An 18,275-nucleotide genomic window follows, 5' to 3' on the forward strand; every position below is an offset into this window, starting at 1 on the left:
GAATCATTCAGAACATGTCATCCTCATTAGAAAAGTCTGTCAGTGCCAGTGAGGCATGGGCAAGCCATAGAGACTGTCTTGACATTCACCACAATGTATGAGCTCTTGGAGAGAATAATAGACAATAAATAAGTGTTAGCCAGACATCTCTAGAAGATGTGTTGGGGCATTTGGGGAATAACAAAAGTTAGCAAATCTACAAATTCAAGATGACCACATTCTCTTAATCTGTTTTTCTCATAATGATTTGATATTGGTCTTCTTTATTTCCATGGTTCTTTGTTGCCAAACTAAAATAAGAAAAAGTCCAAAATCACTAGAACACGTGGTAATATATTGATATAAGTGCATCAGATGGAGATATTCTAGCATAAATGAGAAATGGGAAGACAGTTGTCTTAGTTTCAGTGGGTCAAGACCTGGCACCCCCAACTACATGCAACTCAGAGAACAATTTCTGGCAGATTTTTTTTATTCTTTCTATCAATAAGGTGGGTCCCAGGGATATAAATTTATGTCTCCAGGCTTGTCTGTATTACCTTTACCTGCTTAAGACATTTTCCAGTCCATCATCAAAGCCACAGAGTTTAATAAGCTACATATCTCTGTATTTGGTCTCTGTGTATATCTATCCTACTTTGGAAATATTTATCCTCAAAATCAATGTTTGCCACAGTTAACAAAGGCCAAGAAATGGAGTTGGGAGAATTTTAAAGCTTTTACGATAACTAACAGTTTACTGTATTTCACTTCATAGGATATAACAAGGTTAATTTTCCATCTCCGTCATCCATAATGTACTAATTTTGAACCTAACACATTGCACATGCTAAGGAAGTATTCTGTCTTTGAGTTATATTCCTGGCTTGTAACTCCATTCATTTGCAACAACTACTACAGGGCAGACATCCAGAGGAGCTTTAACTGTCAATTGTGCCCTCATAAGAATGGCATGTGAGTAGCTGACAGAATGTTTTGAAGACTAGGCATGCTTATCTGAGATAGAAGAAGCACCCCAGTCCACATTACACACTCTACACAGTTTAGTCTGAGAAAGATTGATAGGAAACTGTTATCTATCTGCACAAATGCAAGGAGAAGAAACTGTGCTAATCTAGCTGGTAGCATTTATCAAAAGAACCAAAGCTATGCTGAGTATTCACATGGAAGTAAGACATGACTGAACATAGACTCCTTCTCAATAATGGAAAGATGTACAGGGAGACACAAGTTGGTGATTGGTAGTGTAGGATGAATGAAGTCTTAGCTGGTTCCAGTGTGTCTACAGGTATTATGTCAGAGTCAGTGAAGAATGAGAAAGTGACAAATGAAAGGGAGGAACTGAAACAAACCACCTACTTCTCTGGCTTTAGAGATCTTAAAAGCTATGGTTTGAGAGAAACAGACTGGAATTTACAAGGATAATTGCTTCCCATATTAACTCTCTGACTTACTGTGAGTCTCAGGTCAGATCCATTCCAGGAGAACTTCAGAAGAATAAAGCCCACATCTGAAAGAAACCTTTCCTCAATACACTGTGACTTCTGCTGTGGTGAAAGAGTAGCATCAACCATCCCTCTCCCTTTCAAGCCTTGCAGAGACACACTCACCACCAGAGGCATGTGGCTTTGCTGCAGGTTCCATCCACAGACAAATGTGAAGTTTCCACTTAACACTGCTTAGCTGGTGCATCACAGGTTTATCTTATCCCATCTCCATTCCCAGGCGGGTCTTAAAAGTCTGCATTTCATCTGATGGGCCTACTCTGCATTGTCATCTAAATGAGAGGTGACATAACTGCTCTAACTCTGACTTCAGAGATGCTGAGCGATGATCCTGAACCCGGGAGCACTCTGCTTGAATGCCTGGCATCCCAAGTAATCTCCCATGCCTACCTCATGGTCCTGTCCCTACAATTCTCCAGAAATATCTCTCTTCAGTTAGGTGTAATCCAGTCCAACTAATACACTAGAGAGGCTGGAAGGACAAAAGTCAAGTGCAGGGGCTGGAGAGATCACTCATCCTTTAAGAGGATGTGTAGCTCTCCCAGAGGACCCAGATTTCAGCTAACAATCTTCTGTGACTCCAGTTCCATGTGGAATCCATTGCCCTTTCTGGCTTCAGTGCAAACTGATTGCTTGTGGTACATAGAAAACAGGCAAAATACCCATATTCATAAATACAAGTAAATGAATCTCAAAAAATTCCATGCAAAATGAATGGTCAAGGCAACAGCACATTAAAAAGACCACATCTCAATATGTCTTAGAGGGTTACTACCCCTGCATTGCCACTGTCACTGGTGCTGTATTTCAGGAAAAGAAAGGCAGACGGCTATAGGTTTCCTCATTTCTTCTATACTCCTGTAACTAATGTTCTCACTTCCTGAAATTCATTAGAAAACATAGGTGTGTTTCTGAAAAATCTGATATGAATGATCATGTCACGAACATGTGTGTATCTATTCTCTGTTTTTTGAAGTAGCTAGACATGTGAAGTCAGGTGTTTAATATGGATCTTTTTCCATCATGAAGTGGATATTCATGGAATAGGCCATGCGATTCACACCCAAGATACCATCTTGGTTTGTAACCCTGTATAGCTGAGAACTCACAATGTAGCCTAAGCTTCCTGGAACTTGTAGACATCCACTTCTGTCTGTTGAGTTCTAATGCTACAGGAGTATGACACCACACCTGACTACAAAGTTACTTTCAGAATGAAGAGAATGTACCAGGCTTTTCTGCCCACCATGGGAGAACTTACCCTGTTGGAGGAGGGCAGGAGGAGTGGGGGGAATGTGGGAGGCTGGAGAGGGAGGAATGATGGGAGGTGGATCTGTAGTTGGTAAGTAAACTCAATAAAAAATTTAAAGGAAAGAATAAAGAGTTGGAAATTATTTTTTATTTGTGAAATTACAGAAATTTGACTGAATAGAGCCTTAAAGGGGTGCTTAGTATATCCAGTGTATAGCTTTAGCAAAATATAAAATCAAAGAAAGAACAAAGAACCAAAAAATAAAAAAACAGCAAAACAAAACAAAGAACAACAAAACCTAAATTCATGAAAACCCCAAAACAAACCAAAACTATTTACATAAGAAGTTTTTTTCTTCATGCAGATGTCCTACGCTCTGTGGCTGGCTTTGTACACAAGTTGAAAGAGAACCCTGCACTGAAATAACCTCCTCCAGACAAGTGCAGTTATGCCACTTTGGGGCTTCTAGGTTAAGTCCTTGCCAAAGTTGATCTTATGCCATGTTGCCACTATATGATTCTGTCTGCCAACATGTGTCTGTGTGCCCATTCAAGAGTAAAAAATGACACAGGGAGCATCTCTTACCAAAAGATATAAAAGCTCATGGTGACTTCCATCCTAAATCATCTCTCAGAACAATTCTCTTCACCATCACATGTACATGATATTTAGTATGTCCAGCACTGGACTGGAGTAAGAATATGATGTTTCCTTTGTGTGGTCTATCTAGATAGCAGCATGACATCAACACAGTCTCCGTTGACATATCTCCCTCCACATATGAAGGGCTCAGGACTCAGTCAGCTACCAAAAGTTTGTAGCAATAAACTTTCAGAGTAACTATGAGTGGAATCATATTCTCTCTCCTTGTTGTGGCCCTCACTGGGAACACTTACTAGTAGATGTCAGCTTTTTCTGCATAACTCTTGGTGTTTATTTTTTTGAATCTCAAGCATCTTCTTGATGGGTTCTTTATTCCATAACTAGTAGTCCACAGACACATGGATGAGATTATGGATGGACGCCCTGCAGGGCAGATGATATTTGCCTCACTGGTGGATTTCACAACTTGTAGTACATATCTTGTTCTGAGGAGGCCTTGATCACAGAGTGGAGAATGTCAGTGTTTCTAGTTGACTATGGATTCCTTCAGCCTCCTCAGTTCTCATAAAGGGTGCTGTGAGAGAAGAAAAGGCAATCAGATCCTAAAACAGCCTTGCTGGGTCACTAGCTAGATAAATTCAAGGCCTATTCATACATAGGAAAGCAGAATCAAGGAAGAACTCCACCCCACAAATGCCATGTTGCTGGGGATGGGATGTCATGGTGGCTCACTTGCTTATGACACTTAGTGCTCCTGCTGCAGCAGCTCTGTGGTCAGGAGGCTCTCATCCTGAGCTGTGGATTGTTCCAGCTCATGTTGGAGATTTTCAGACCTAGAGGAGGAAGTTAGTAAGGGCAGAGTCCTGGTGGGGATCCACCATGTCACCAGTCATTCAGTGATATCACAAAAACTAAATTGTGCTGGACAGTCAACACTGATCTTTGGCAGCAGTCATTGTATATACCCCTAATGAATAAGTGTCACACAATAGCTGGGCCTTGAATTATTTTCTGCCCTTAACAAGTATCAGATGTTGGTATGAGTACTATATGTACTGTACTCTAATGAGAAAGAACAGGGCTTTTCCCTACAGTATAGAGACACCATTTAAACAAAAGGAGTAGTATATTAAAGTCATATATAATAGCACAGTGGAGATACACAAACTGTTCATGATGAGTTTCTCATCAACTACCTCATTTTTTTTCTTGTCCAATTTCTGTTTATTTCTTTCTAGGCAGAGTTACAATATGCATCTCTGGCTGACTTGATCCATATTCTAGGATGGCTACGAGAGGCCAGAGATTTCCTGCCTGTGCTCCCAAAGAGCTTGAATTAAAGACATGCACCATCACATACACCTGTCCTTATTCCTGATTTTAATTGATATTATTTTATTTTCCTCTCCATGTTGTACAATGCTGTCACAGGTTTGATAGAGAAAACCTTAAAATTCTAAGCTGTGTTCCTTCTTGTCTTTTTTAGAGGGATTACATGAGCAAGGGTGGTAAAGATCATGATGGTGAAATCTACAGAAACAACTGAGCCAAGCCCAAAGGAACTCAGGAAATTTAGACTGACATTTCTGACCTTCTGCATATGGGGGACAGTTGTGGAGCTGGTTGTGTTTGAGGGGCCCCTGGCAGTGTGATCAGGATCTATTCCTGGTGCATGAGCTGTCTTTCTGGATCCCATTACCTATGGTTGGACACCTTGTTCTTGCTTGATATAGTGGGGAGGGGCTTGGTCCTGCCTCAACAGAATGTATCAGGCTTAACTGTCCTACCATGGGAGAATTTACCCTGCTGGAGGAGGGGATGAAGGGTCAGGGAAGAAGGTGAGTGGGGAGTGGGATGAGGGAAGAAAGGGGGATCTGTGGTGGTATGTAAAATGAATAAAAAATAATTTTAAAAAGACCACCTCATTTTTATACATAGACTTAATACCACTTTGAAAATTAGACAGCTGAATAAGGTCATGTAAAAAGATCAGGCCTCCTCCCCAGAAGGTACCTGGCACCCAGGTAATACACAAGATGGAGCCTGTCATGCTAGAGCAGTATTTGTTGAGACATGTGTCTGAGAATATTGTCACTGCATGGTCTCTGGCAATAAACAAAAAGAGCTGTGTTATCCTTAGGCCTACAGCTGGGAATCTACATCCTGGTACTCTAGAGGAGTCTGTTATACAACACTCGGTGAAGGTTCTGAACAATCCTCAGCAGAGACATCTACCTGGCTTCATCCTGCCTATGAGTAAACATATTATATCCCGAGTACATTTTACATGGGAAATGGTCAAACAGTGAAGACAGCCAGTGTTACATCAAATAGTGACAAGGGTGTGAATCTCATCTTACAGGTGCTAATCCTGTATAAAAATGTAGTTTCAGTCAGATATTATGAGGCACACCTTTAAATCCCATCACTTTGAAGGCATAAGCAGGCAGAGCTCTTTGAGTTCAAGGAAAGCCTGCTGAGAACATACCAGAGAAATCAGAAGGGAGGGATGGGACACAAGTCTACAGACCCAGGGAGTATCAAACATATTGTTTGCTGGATAGAAGTTCTTGTGGACGAGACCAGCATAATACTCTGAGTTCTGAGTTGGTTTACCCAGGCTTGGAGCAGGGAGTCTTGCTGATAAGCAAAAGCCCACAAAGGACAGAGAGCCCTGGTACAGGGGACTCAATTGGCTCAATACCCCAACTTCAGCCTGGGTCCATACCTCATCTGGGAGACAGTCAAATGATGCTGCAGCTTTATTGCCAGGTTTTTCTGCTGTGTGACCAGCTCCCTCTGCTTCAGCAAGCTCTGGAGTCTCTCTTCCATTCTTTGCTGCTCCTGTTCATTACAAGATTGTGTCCTTAGTGGAGGGTTGAGTATAGTATAGACAATACATTCTCACACTAGTGCAAGCGCACACACAGAGGATCCCAAGAGATTGCTATTAAGTCAGTCTCACCAAATTTCAATTTCATAGGAACATGAGAAAGCCTGTTTCAAGTTCATAAGACAGAGACTGACAAAGAGAGAAACCCAGTGGTCCCCTCTAGCTGTCATCCACATGAAATATGCACTGCACTCTCACATGCCTCCATTACACACACACACACACACACACACACACACACACACACACACACACACACCACGGAGAGACAGAGAGAGAGATAAAGAATGGGATGAGACGAAAACAACAAAGTGATAGAGGAGCAGTTATCTTTAAAATAAGCACACCAGCCTTTAAGAAAAGTCCCAAAACTCAGCTTTCTATTCCTGGGAACTAAAATGGACTAGGGGAGGATACTCTTGAAATAGTGGAGATGGTTAGAAAAATATTTACTCTTGAACTGAAGTCTGTGTATAGCAATCCTCCCATCATAATGACTTGTAGCTGTGTGATTAGTGATTGACCTGTTTCTCCCCATTGACTACAGGTTCAAGAAGAGTATTAGGGATTGCATGCCAATGACCAAGATTCTCAGAGGAGACTCACTTCCCAGAAATACTAATGCACAGACACAGAATGAACAATTTTATGTCATGAAGTGGGTGTATGAATGGGTATATGGAGGAGGAAAGTGATGAGATAGAGCACAGGCGTCTGGATGGGTAGACTTGGTAAGGTTACATAAGTAAATGGTGCTGACCTAACTGTGACCCAGCTGCCTGTCCTACCTGCTGTTGCTGGTTCTGGAGTTCACTGGTCTCCTATTGACCCTTACTGAGCACTTGCAAGTCATCGGAGTGGTGCTTCAGCAGCATCCAATCCTCCAGTAGGTTCTCCTTCTCTTGCCTCAGCATATCCAATTTCTTTTTGAGCTGACTCTGCTCCATCAGGAGCCGGCTCTGCAGATCACTGGAAACACACTCCAAATAGTAAGACCATGTCAGCCACCTCTGGTCACCCACAGCACCATGCCTCAACAACCCAACCCTATCCCAGGTTCACAAGAAGATGTAAACAAGAACCTTCAACAGCAATGACAGTGGCACTCAAGGCCAAAAGCAGAGAACAGTTATTTCCTGCAAGAATCAAACTATTTCTGACCCCCCCGCCAAATAACAGAAATTCATGCACTTCCATAAACTAGAGGAGTACTCCACCTGTCCTAATCAGTCCACTGTCATGAGGAAACACCAGCAGGTAATGTGCAGGTACACTTGGGAAAGTAGGAGACCCAGAGGGTGCATAGATCCCATAGCAGTCAGCCCCTGCCTGACAACCCTCTTGTGATGCCAATTGCTCTTCTAACCAGTCATTTTCAGTATGTGGCTTGTGAACCCTTTGGGATCTAAGGAGCCTTTCACAAGGGACACATATTAGATGTCCTATGTAGACATTTACATTAAAATTATTAACAGTAGCAAAATAAACTTAAGACAATGCTACAAAATAATTTTATGGTTTGGGGTCATCAAAACAATGTAGCAATGTATTAAAGAATCACAGCATTAGGAACGTTAATAACCACTGATCTGGAGGCTACTGAATGACAATATGGTGCTTGGAAGAGCTAATAGTCTCTTTAAACCTTAGCAAAACTGAGTAAAGAGGCATAAGTCCAAAGGCTGCTTGCTAATGCTGCTGGCTAAGAGCAGAAAAACCAGAAGTAGATCTACAGACCCTGCAGTTCAGAGACAAAGAAAATTGGAGTTGGCTATTGTACAACAGTTGGGGTCCCTGCCAAGATAAGCACTTACCAAAGGAAGACTTTCTCTTTGGTCAGCTCACTGAGCTTCTGTGAGGCCTCCCAATTCTCATTCTTGAAATTCTGCAGGTCTGACATGACCTGCTGATGTTCCATCTTGAGCTTTTCATAGAAAGGATTTGGCCTGTGGTAGGGCCTGGACTCAGAAGCAAAGAATTCCATGAATACAGGCCTCAAGGATCACATGAATTCAGTGTGTGTTCTATATTACTGGATTTAATGAGATGCCACAGCCTGGCTCCTATGTACTGGGACCTCTGGCTGCTTATTACACTTGCTCTTCTGGTCCAAGGCCAGCAGAGGCAGGGTGTTAAGAGGGATGAAGCCCCACACAGGGGCAGGACATGGTCACCATCCTCACCAAGACTCCTCAGTGACAATGGAGGATGCACAGAGCTGGTGGGCAGTAAACAAATGAAGCCACTGAGAGTGAAGTACATTGATGACCTGCTTTTTGCTGGGCAAAGTTCACTTGAACTTCCTACCCTAATGCTGGACTTTTTGTTCCCTCTCAACCCCTACCCTCCTGTAGGATTGAAAGGCAAGAGATCTCAGCACAACAGCTTTGGCCTTACTCGCTCCTGATTTCTGGGACAGACAAATTACTCTTCTGGAATCCTTGAATTTCAGAAGCCATGACAAGCAGGGAAGTCCAGTTGGTTCCCAGAGACTCCTACCTCCTGTGTCCCATTACTGGAAGATTCAGCTCAAGCTCAAGCCCATGTCCTTCAGGAAGATGCCAATTTCCTGCCCACAACTTACTGTACCATCTTCTGGACCATTTCTTTCTTGTTGTTTTACATTGAGGCTGAAGGCCAGCTTGTGTCTGCCTCTCTCTGGTCTCTTTTCCTTCTCCTTTCTCTCTACCCAATAGACTTCTGAGTCTTCCCAACATGTTCATGGCTGAACTGTAAGGGCACTGAACCAACTGTCCAAGGGCAGTTGGTGTTGCTACAACACAGGTGACATCAGATAACATTCTGAAGTCTCCAGGATACAATAGAATGTCCAGGCATGAGACACCCCTGATGTCATGAGGAAATGACATTGCCTCCCTGCTAACCAGATTTCCTCATAACTCTCCAGAAGTCAGGTTTCCCATTCCAGGAATCTTTCCTGGGACTCAATAGATATGCTTCAGTACCCTTTTCTTCCATAGCCAGAGATTGCTCTCTGATTGTTTGGAAATGCCTCAGTACTTCCATGTGGGAAAGAAAGTGAGCATTCATCTCCTATTAAAGTGTATGTCCAGAAGGTAACAGTATTATAGACATTTCTGTGAGGTATGATTCTCCACAAGTATTGCATCTCCTTATTATCAAGAAATGATAGACTTAATGATAATGGAAAGGACACTTTTTAAACAACTTCCTGGTATGGAGCCTACAGAAATTACTGCCAGTAGATAATATGCAGCTTATTTGATTTAAATTGATGAGCACTGGCAGATTGCATTAGCATGTTACATGGGATCTATAGATAATCACTACTCAGTACATCACCTTTTTAGAGTTTCTGAAAATGCTCAATGGGTATGACCCAAAATTACATCTAAAAATCCTGTAGAGTTTGCTCTTAGTGATTTTACAGATTGTTCTTCAGAAAGACAAGGACCATATATATATTTTATACAGAAATTCTTCACATTCCTCAAAATGGTTAGTACCTTCCCCTGACTGTACAGCTCAACAGTCAAAACTTATTATATTCCATTAGACATTGCTCAGTAATAGGTTACTTTTAACTCACTTCATGCATATATTTGCACATGAAGGATAGAGTTATACTAAAAATGGAAACTGGCTGACACTGATAGAACAGAATTGTTACAAAAGTGTTTTAAATTTTAAAGAAGTGTAATGAAGAGATGAAAATCTCTAAGCTCTATCTATTTTGTACTCTAACACATTTTATCTCCAAATTCCTTTGCCCCCTACTCTCAAAAAATAATATCTTATGATGTAATTTCTTTAACTTTGCATTTGTAAATTCCTAGGGCTTGGTTAAAATTTGTAAAATGCATAACAAAAATTAGCTGAAAACTTGTAACAAAAGGTTATCACTTTTAAAATCTATATATAGGCAGCATGTATAAAAGTTATTATTCCTACTGTCCTCTTTGGTTATTATTGTATCTCCTGTATAGACTAAATAGGCAATCACTGTTCCTCAAAATATTTTGGAGAAAGGTGGAATTTATATCATGAGATATCACTAAGGAAATATAGGTCTACTCAGGATAGAAGAACCTGACTCAAAAGATGTATGTCTAACCACTTATGTATTTGCAAACTGTTCAACACCAGGATTCTGGAAAATTTAAATAAGAATCAAATATGTGATTGATCAATTTGGTATATTTGATAAATAAGGCTCTTAAATACCTTAGGTCTATTTAGGCTAGCAGAATGCACTTGAAAATAATATATCTAGCCTCTTTGTCTTTCCCAACTTTGTTAAACTTTTGCTGTTTGCATAACCTGAGTCATACAAACTGATATTCTATAATGGTACTATAGAATAAAAAAATAAAATAAAGTTCAATTCTATGGACTGTATTTATTTAAGTTGTATATTTGAGGCTAAAGTATCTTAAGTTAGATCTTCAATCCAAATTTTTAAAACTCAAATTCAACGGGGGTTAAATTTTAAAATCCTAATCATTAACAAAAGCTTCCAACTCCTTGTAAACTGTTAAACACAATTAGGTCATACAAGTTAATGATGATGACCTCGTAAATAATAAAATTCTTTAAAGTGTTCTAAAACTATGCTTGTAGTCATACTAATTACAAATCTATTTCATTTAATAGGGAAAAGCTTCAGTTAGAATGCTGTTCATATTTTCAAGGTTAGGCCAAAAGCAATGATTAAAAATGAATGAAGTTTGTTTACACAGACCGTTTACCTTGCTGACAGACTTCATTCACACAGAGAGAAATAAACCACATGATGTGTTTCAGTATAACTTCTCACTATTCCTTTATTTCAGGGAACTTGCCATGCAATCAGGTAAATGAACAAAAAATAAATTCAATCATATTAAAACCTGACAGTAATAGTGAACTGATCGATCATTTGCTACAGAGAACACAGAACAAAGAGCTTGCTCAGGAGAAAAGCTAGAAGCAGCCTTGACTCAGGTTGCTGGCAGGAGGCTTAACCAAAGGCTTGGTGCCATGAGCTGTCTGTTACTGAGACTGTAGGAGCTTCCCTGCTTATGCCTGGTCCAGTAATGAACGCATCCAATGTGTACAGTGCTAGCAAAAGAAATTTGGTCTTGTCCTTAACATAAACAATGGAGACATGTTCATTGTATGTCTTTCAGAAATTAAAAGCAAGAACATCACCCATATTTCTTGTATTTGTGATTACTAAAACTTAATTCTTTTAAATTTATATTTTTGTATATCATAAGAACTTAAAACAACGTAAACAAGTTTAGCTGGGTTTAAAAATAAGTGAATTTTTTAAAATGGTTTTAAAAATATTTCTACTAAATAATATAAAATATAATGGCCAACAATGCCAAAATAATTTCATATAGCTCTAATTCCCTTGGCGGCCAAAAATGGGTTAAACAAAAATGCAACCAATAGAAGTTAGAGTATTTGGTGGTTTCCATCAAAAATTATTCTTTCTCTGCTGTCAAATATTTAGATGTCTATGCTCAGAATTGGCTCACTACAGGCACGCATGAAGCCTCTCTCTATCTAATCAGTTGCAGAGTACAACCCGTGTTTAGCATGGGGCATTGGCACTTCCACAAAAATACAATTGTGTTTTTTCTAAAACTTGACGTTGTCAAATAGCTCTTTATGAGTGTCCTTTCTAGGACTCCTGTTATAACTTAAAACTGGTAATGATCCTGCTTATACTAGCCAACACCTTCAAGAATTTTACACTTTATGGAATATTAACCTTGTTACTAAAATCCCTTACTATCCATAAGATCCAGCTGTTGTAAAATGCTGTCAAATAATTAAATTGGCAAGTTTCATAAATAAAAGGGCAATATCTCTGAACTTATGTAAAACTACACACAATACTACATTTAGCCAAGTTAACCATTAATTTTTCCACTTTAAAGTATAATTGTTTTCTACTTCCCTTAAAGCATTTTGCCTTAAAGTATACACAGTCTAAAGAAAATGTTAAATCATAAGATAAACAAACTAATCAAAGAAGAGGGCCTGGTAATCTAATCTTGAGGCAAGGATGTGTTTATATTTTTCTGGGAAATTCATGAAGTCCTAGATGGCTTTTGATCTCACCAGGATAGCATCCCTGAGACCACCTAATAATAAAACAATTGAATGTAGACAACAAACTCATAAATGTGGAATGGAGAGTAATCATATCTTTAACTTGAGCAAGAGACATCAAGATGCTTTCTGATCACTGAGATTTTGGGGTGAAAACAAGAACACTTAAATTACTGAATCAAGAATGATGTTGTTGTGGCCCAGCGGCGGTGGCCGACAGGGACATACAGGCCTGGGGGAGGCCCACAGAGGTAGACGGGCCCGGCAGCAGCGACAAGCAGAGGCAGGTAGGCCCACGGCGGCAGCTGGCAGAGACATACAGGCCCAGTGATGGCCAGCAGGGACATACAGGCTCGGTGGCAGCCGGCTGAGACATATAGGCCCGGCGGCAGCAGCCCGCAGAGGTAGACATGCACCGCAGTGGTGACTAGGAGAGGCAGGTAGGCCCGAGGCAGCAGCCTGCAGAGACATACAGGCCCTTTGGCGGCCCACAGAGGTAGACAGGCCCAGGAGGCAGCAGGCAGAGGTAGACTCACCCGGCAGGGGCAGGCAGGCCCAGAGTGGAGGCAGGCAGGCATAGTAGGTGACAGCCAAAACACAGTCGCAATAAAGACCAGAAACAGAGCTATTACCCTCTGAAGAGCTAGTGAAAACAAACTCTTAATCAAAAGCTTGGAACAGGGACGCCTCTAACCCCAACACCCGGGGAAGAAGTTATCTCCATGGGACAGAACCAGAATGAATCTGAATACTCTGTCTGAGGACAACCCAGGGACCAGCTAGTGATCCTGCAAAACCTAACAAGTTGGAGGTGTTGGTGAGACTACCCCGCTGAGCTGAAACCCATCCGGGAGAGGATTCAGATCCCTACAGTTTGAAGTCTGAAGAAACAAGATCAGCTGAGGAGTTGATGAATGAACAAAACATGACCTGGGAACACAGAAGAAGACACTGCCCAGCCAACAAACCAGATCACCAGAATCATAAGTGTATACTTCACCGACTGAGATCAGCTGCCCCTGAAGAAACAGCCCAAATAGCACCAATTTAACCAAGAACTCCTACTGAACCAAGACTAAAAATTAGAACAAGAGAGACACTTTCAGACACAGACACCACCTGCACCAAGCAGAGGAAGAGATGAGTAGACGCCAGTGCAAAAATACAGGCAACAACATAAAGACCTATATGGCAACATCAGAACCTAGTGATTTTACACCTGCAAGACCTGAACATACCAAGACAGAAGAAACAGAATAAATCAACCCTAAAAATGACTTTAAGAAGATGATAGAGGCCCTTAAAGAAGAAATAAAACCTTCCCTTAAAGAGGAAATAAAAATTCCCTTAAAGAGGTAATGAAAAACTCCATTAAAGAGGAAGTAAAAAACTCCCTTAAAGAAATGGAAGAAAAAACAAACAAAAAATGGGAAGAAATCAAAGAAAGCCAAGAAAAAGCAATTAAACAGATCAAAGAAACATTCCAAGATCTGAAAAATGAATTTGAGACAATAAAGAAAACACATGCTGAGGGAATGCTGGAAATAGAAATCCTGACTAAACGAACAGGAACTACAGAAACAAGCATAACCAACCCATTGCAAGAAATGGTACAGAGAATCTCTGACACTGAAGACACAATAGAGAAAATAGATTCATCAGTCCAAGAAAACACTAAAGACAAAAAAGTTGTAACACAAAACGTGCAGGAAATTTGGGACACCATGAAAAGACCAAATCCAGGAATAATAGGGATAGAAGAAGGAGAAGAATACCAACTCAAAGGCACAGAAAATATATTCAACAAAATCATAGAAGAAAACTCTCCTAACCTAAAGAAAGAAATACCTATAAAGATACAAGAAGCTTACAGAACACTGAATAAGCTGGATCCAAAAAAAAGTCCCCTCATCACATAATAATCAAAACACTAAACACACAGAACAAAGAAAAAATATTAAGAGCCACAAAGGAAAAAGATCAAGTAATATATAAAGGCAAACCCATCAGAATAACACCAGACTACTCAATAGAGACTATGAAAGCTAGAGGATCATGGACAAATCTCATGCAGACACTGAGAGACCAAGGATGCCAACCCAGACTATTATACCCAGCAAAACTCCCAATCACCATAGGCAGAGTAAACAAAATATTTCAGGATAAAACCAGATTTAATCAATATCTGTCCACAAACCCAGCCCTACAGAAAGCACTAGAAGGGAAAATCCAACCCAAAGAAGCTAAACACATCCATGAAAAATCAAGCAATAGATAATCCCACACCAACATACACCAAAGAAGGACAACACAACACAACCACAAAAAATAACAGGAATTAACAATCACTGGTCATTAATATTCATCAATATCAATGGTCTCAACTCACCTATAAAAAGACAAAGGCTAACAGAATGGATAAGAAAACAGGACCCATCCATCTGCTGCATACAAGAAACACACCTTAACTTCAAAGACAGATACTACCTCCAAGTAAAGGGCTGGGAAAAGGCTTTCCAAGTAAATGGACCTAAGAAACAAGCTGGTGTAGCTATCCTAATATCTAATAAAATAGACTTCAAACTAAAATCAATCAAAACAAATCAGGATGGACATTACATATTTATCACAGGAAAAATCCACCAAAAAGAAGTTTCGATTCTAAACATTTATGCTCCAAATACAAAAGCACCCACATTCATAAAAGAAATACTACTAAAGTTTAAAACACACATCAAACCCCACACATTAGTAGTGGGAGATTTTAACACACCACTCTCACCAAAAGACAGATCTACCAGACTGAAACTTAACAAAGAAATAAAGGACCTAACAGATGTTATGTCTCAAATGGACTTAATAGATATCTACAGAACATTCCATCCTAACAAAAAAGAATATACCTTCTTCTCAGCACCTCATGGAACCTTCTCAAAAATTGACCACATGCTTGGACACAAACCAAATCTCAACAGATACAAAAAAAATTGGAATAACCTCCTGTATTTTATCAGACCACCATGCCTTAAAGTTAGACCTCAACAACAACAAAAATTATGGAAAACCCACAAACTCATGTGTTGGAGACCGACTCTGGACAGCTGTGTCTTGAACCTTGTGTTACCTGCCACGATTTATCAAGCCTTGTGTAAATAAGAGGCTTTTAGTCTAACCTAGGAATGTAGGATTAAATAAACCTCTTTAAATCAGCTAGCTGCAGGGGCCTGGGACCAAAGCGACCTCCTGCTGACCCTCCTTAGGAATTTTCTTTGTCCTCTCCTCACTCCTGCTCCCCCTCCCTACCTGAAGCCCTGTTTATAAGCTCTAACACCAGTCAATAAAGAGAGACCTTGACTCAACTCAGACTGACTCTGTCTTTCTTCACGCGCTTGGTCTCCTTTCCCTCTTGCCCCCCATTGATTCACAGGTGGTCCCTCCTCGAGACCCTCGAATAACCTGGCCTGCTGGATGGGTCAAGTGGCGCCCGAACGTGGGGCTCGAGGCACAGCGGCTCACTACTGGACGGCAAAGAGAAAACGGGGTCTGGCCAGACTCACTAGGGTAGAGGTGCCCCAACAGCATCACTCATGCGCCGTGGGCAACCTTGAGGTAAGTGCCGTTCATCAATCAATGGGTAAAGTACTCTCTAAAGAGGCTCTCTTCATTAAGGAAATGAAGATTTCAGGGAGAGGGGAATAAGAATCAAAAAGAAAGAAGAAAAAAAGATTTAATTAAGTTTTTCTATTTTGTGGAAGAAAAATGTCCCTGGCTGGTTATTAATGGCCCGGGCATCTACCCTTTGACGTGGAATAAAGTCAGAAAGGATATCAATAACTTGCTTAAGGATGGAGAGAATGTCCCCGATGCAGTCTTTAGTTTCTATGGAGTAATCAGAGATGTTTTATAGGATTCAGAAAAGGATAGTATGGTGTCACATCTTCTGGCACTTGCTGAGGACCTATTAAACGATGTGTCCGTCCCAGAAGACGGTAAGAGTGAGGTTGCCACAAATCACATTGAACAAAAGACCAAAAGACCCCACTGGGACCCTCAAGGGTCCAGAGGTTTATTGACATCTACCGGTAAGAACGCTCTCTGTCTTGTCTCTGTCTCTGTCTTGTCTCGTTAAGTTTTGTGCCGGTCGACTGATTTGTACGTTGCAGGCTCTCACTGGGACAGACGTGTCCGGACAGTGATCCTGGGAGGGAAAGAGAGACGTCTCATTCCCTGATTTGGGCAAGGGACCCCCTAGTCCCGAGCCACTTGGGGCCATCTCAGAGGTGACCATTTGATTTTAGGTGTCTCCTCCAGGGAGTGCTCAGGAGAGGAGCATCTTTGGGTACCTTTCCCCATGGTGGGAGGAAGTGCCACTTTGTATTTTGTCCTGGGAAATTGTTAGAGCCATGTTGTGGGGTTTTTTTGTATGTTTTATTGTGGTCATTGTTACTTTACACTCTGTTTCTCTTCCAAGAAATAAGGTGCATGTCTGACTGACAGGGATGTGAAAGCCCCCTGATGTCTGTTTGATCAAGGACAGAGATCCTCAGTCTGGATTGTTTTTGGTGTGATTGAGACTGGAGGGTCACTCTCCACAGAGCACATCAGGCTGTCATTGTTCTTGGAGCTTTGTTGGTTGTCTCGTTGGGGCAAAGTTTTTCTTTCGTGTGCCCTTGGTCTTGTGTGTAGTGTGTTAACTGTTCTCATTGTTGACTTGACTGTGACAGACGCTATGGGACAGTCCCCTTCTTCTCCACTAGACCTTTGCCTAGCCCACCAGAAGGATGTGTGAGCCACAATCGAGAGGCTTGCTTGCTGTGAGTGAGGCCATCATCATCTCAGTGCTGATGTGCCGGTACTTGGATTGTCTGTGTAAATGTCATCTGTTTCTGCTACTCACCTCCCTTATTTTCCCGGAGAGAAGGTGAGAGAGGCACAGCGAGGGCCACCTCCCTCCCTCCCTAGCTCTCTTGCTGTCAGGACTTAGGCAGCTGGCTGCTCTCACGAGGGTGGGGGTGCGTGCTCTCGGTACAGGCGGGCTAAGATTCTCATGTCCTGCTCTGGACAGGACAATGGCTGCCTGCAACTGACAAAACTGTGTGAACACTGAACAGAGAATCTGACTTTAGTCAGAGGAGTTAACAAAAACTTTTTTTCAGGAACACTGGCAGCCAAGGACATACTTTATGACCACTGCTCCCCCTCCCTTCCTTTACTGTGATAACTTCAAAGTCTCTTCTGCCAGCCAGGAATTTCTCTTGTTAACCCTTCTCTGTCCTGATTGTGAAACCTCAGTAACCCCCCCCCCAACTTCATCCCCTACAGACAAAGAGAAGCTAAAACCAGGATTCTTAAATGTAGATAAGAACTTAGATGCCTTTTTCCAGGTGGCTTTATCAACTACAGAAACTTAAGAAAACACAGAGTTAGGATATATGACCATCTGACAGAGACTAAGTGGTCATAAAACATCCCAAACTCCCCAAACTCCCCAAACCCGGGAGACATCTCATAAAACTCCTAAACACGGTTGCTAAACAAATGAGAAATAAAGATAACATGAAAAACTACTGATATGAACCTAAAGAGGGATGTGGGCGGTGGGAGATGAATTATGTGGTCTGTGCTAGCCTCACAAAGAAGGCTCTTGCTCCTTCCAACCTCCCTGCTGTGTGTGTGAGAGGTTTGGAACAAGCCCCCCTGCCGAGGCTTGTAAACTTCATTTAAATAAACCTTGCTTTTGCATTCTGTACCTGAGGTCTCTGATGGCTTCTTTGGGGAGGAGACAGAGACCTGGGCATAACAATGATATTGCTTGATAAAGAAATGTTAAATTACCAGTTCAAGATACTGGGGAAATTATGCTTTGTTTCCACAGGAAAAATAAAAATTTACATGGGTTTTGGTCATTTGAGTTCAATGTGTTACAAATACTTGC

General features: G+C 41.2%; 1 protein-coding gene across 1 annotated transcript in view; it reads right to left on the reverse strand.

The window, feature by feature from the left end:
• Positions 1–2,884: 2,884 nt before the first annotated feature.
• LOC121826654 (disks large homolog 5-like) overlaps positions 2,885–18,275 on the reverse strand; it is a 42,707-nt gene continuing 27,316 nt past the window's right edge. The window contains exons 8-12 of the mRNA XM_076544227.1: positions 8,068–8,211; positions 7,042–7,222; positions 6,089–6,204; positions 4,093–4,193; positions 2,885–3,934 (exon numbers count right to left, since the gene is read on the reverse strand). Of these exons, the coding sequence (XP_076400342.1) occupies positions 7,075–7,222; positions 8,068–8,211 (292 nt within the window). The 3' untranslated portion in view covers positions 2,885–3,934; positions 4,093–4,193; positions 6,089–6,204; positions 7,042–7,074. The remainder of the gene's footprint in view (positions 3,935–4,092; positions 4,194–6,088; positions 6,205–7,041; positions 7,223–8,067; positions 8,212–18,275) is intronic.

Source organism: Peromyscus maniculatus, chromosome 9 (genome assembly GCF_049852395.1).
Source record: "Peromyscus maniculatus bairdii isolate BWxNUB_F1_BW_parent chromosome 9, HU_Pman_BW_mat_3.1, whole genome shotgun sequence".
Taxonomy (NCBI): Eukaryota; Metazoa; Chordata; class Mammalia; order Rodentia; family Cricetidae; genus Peromyscus; species Peromyscus maniculatus.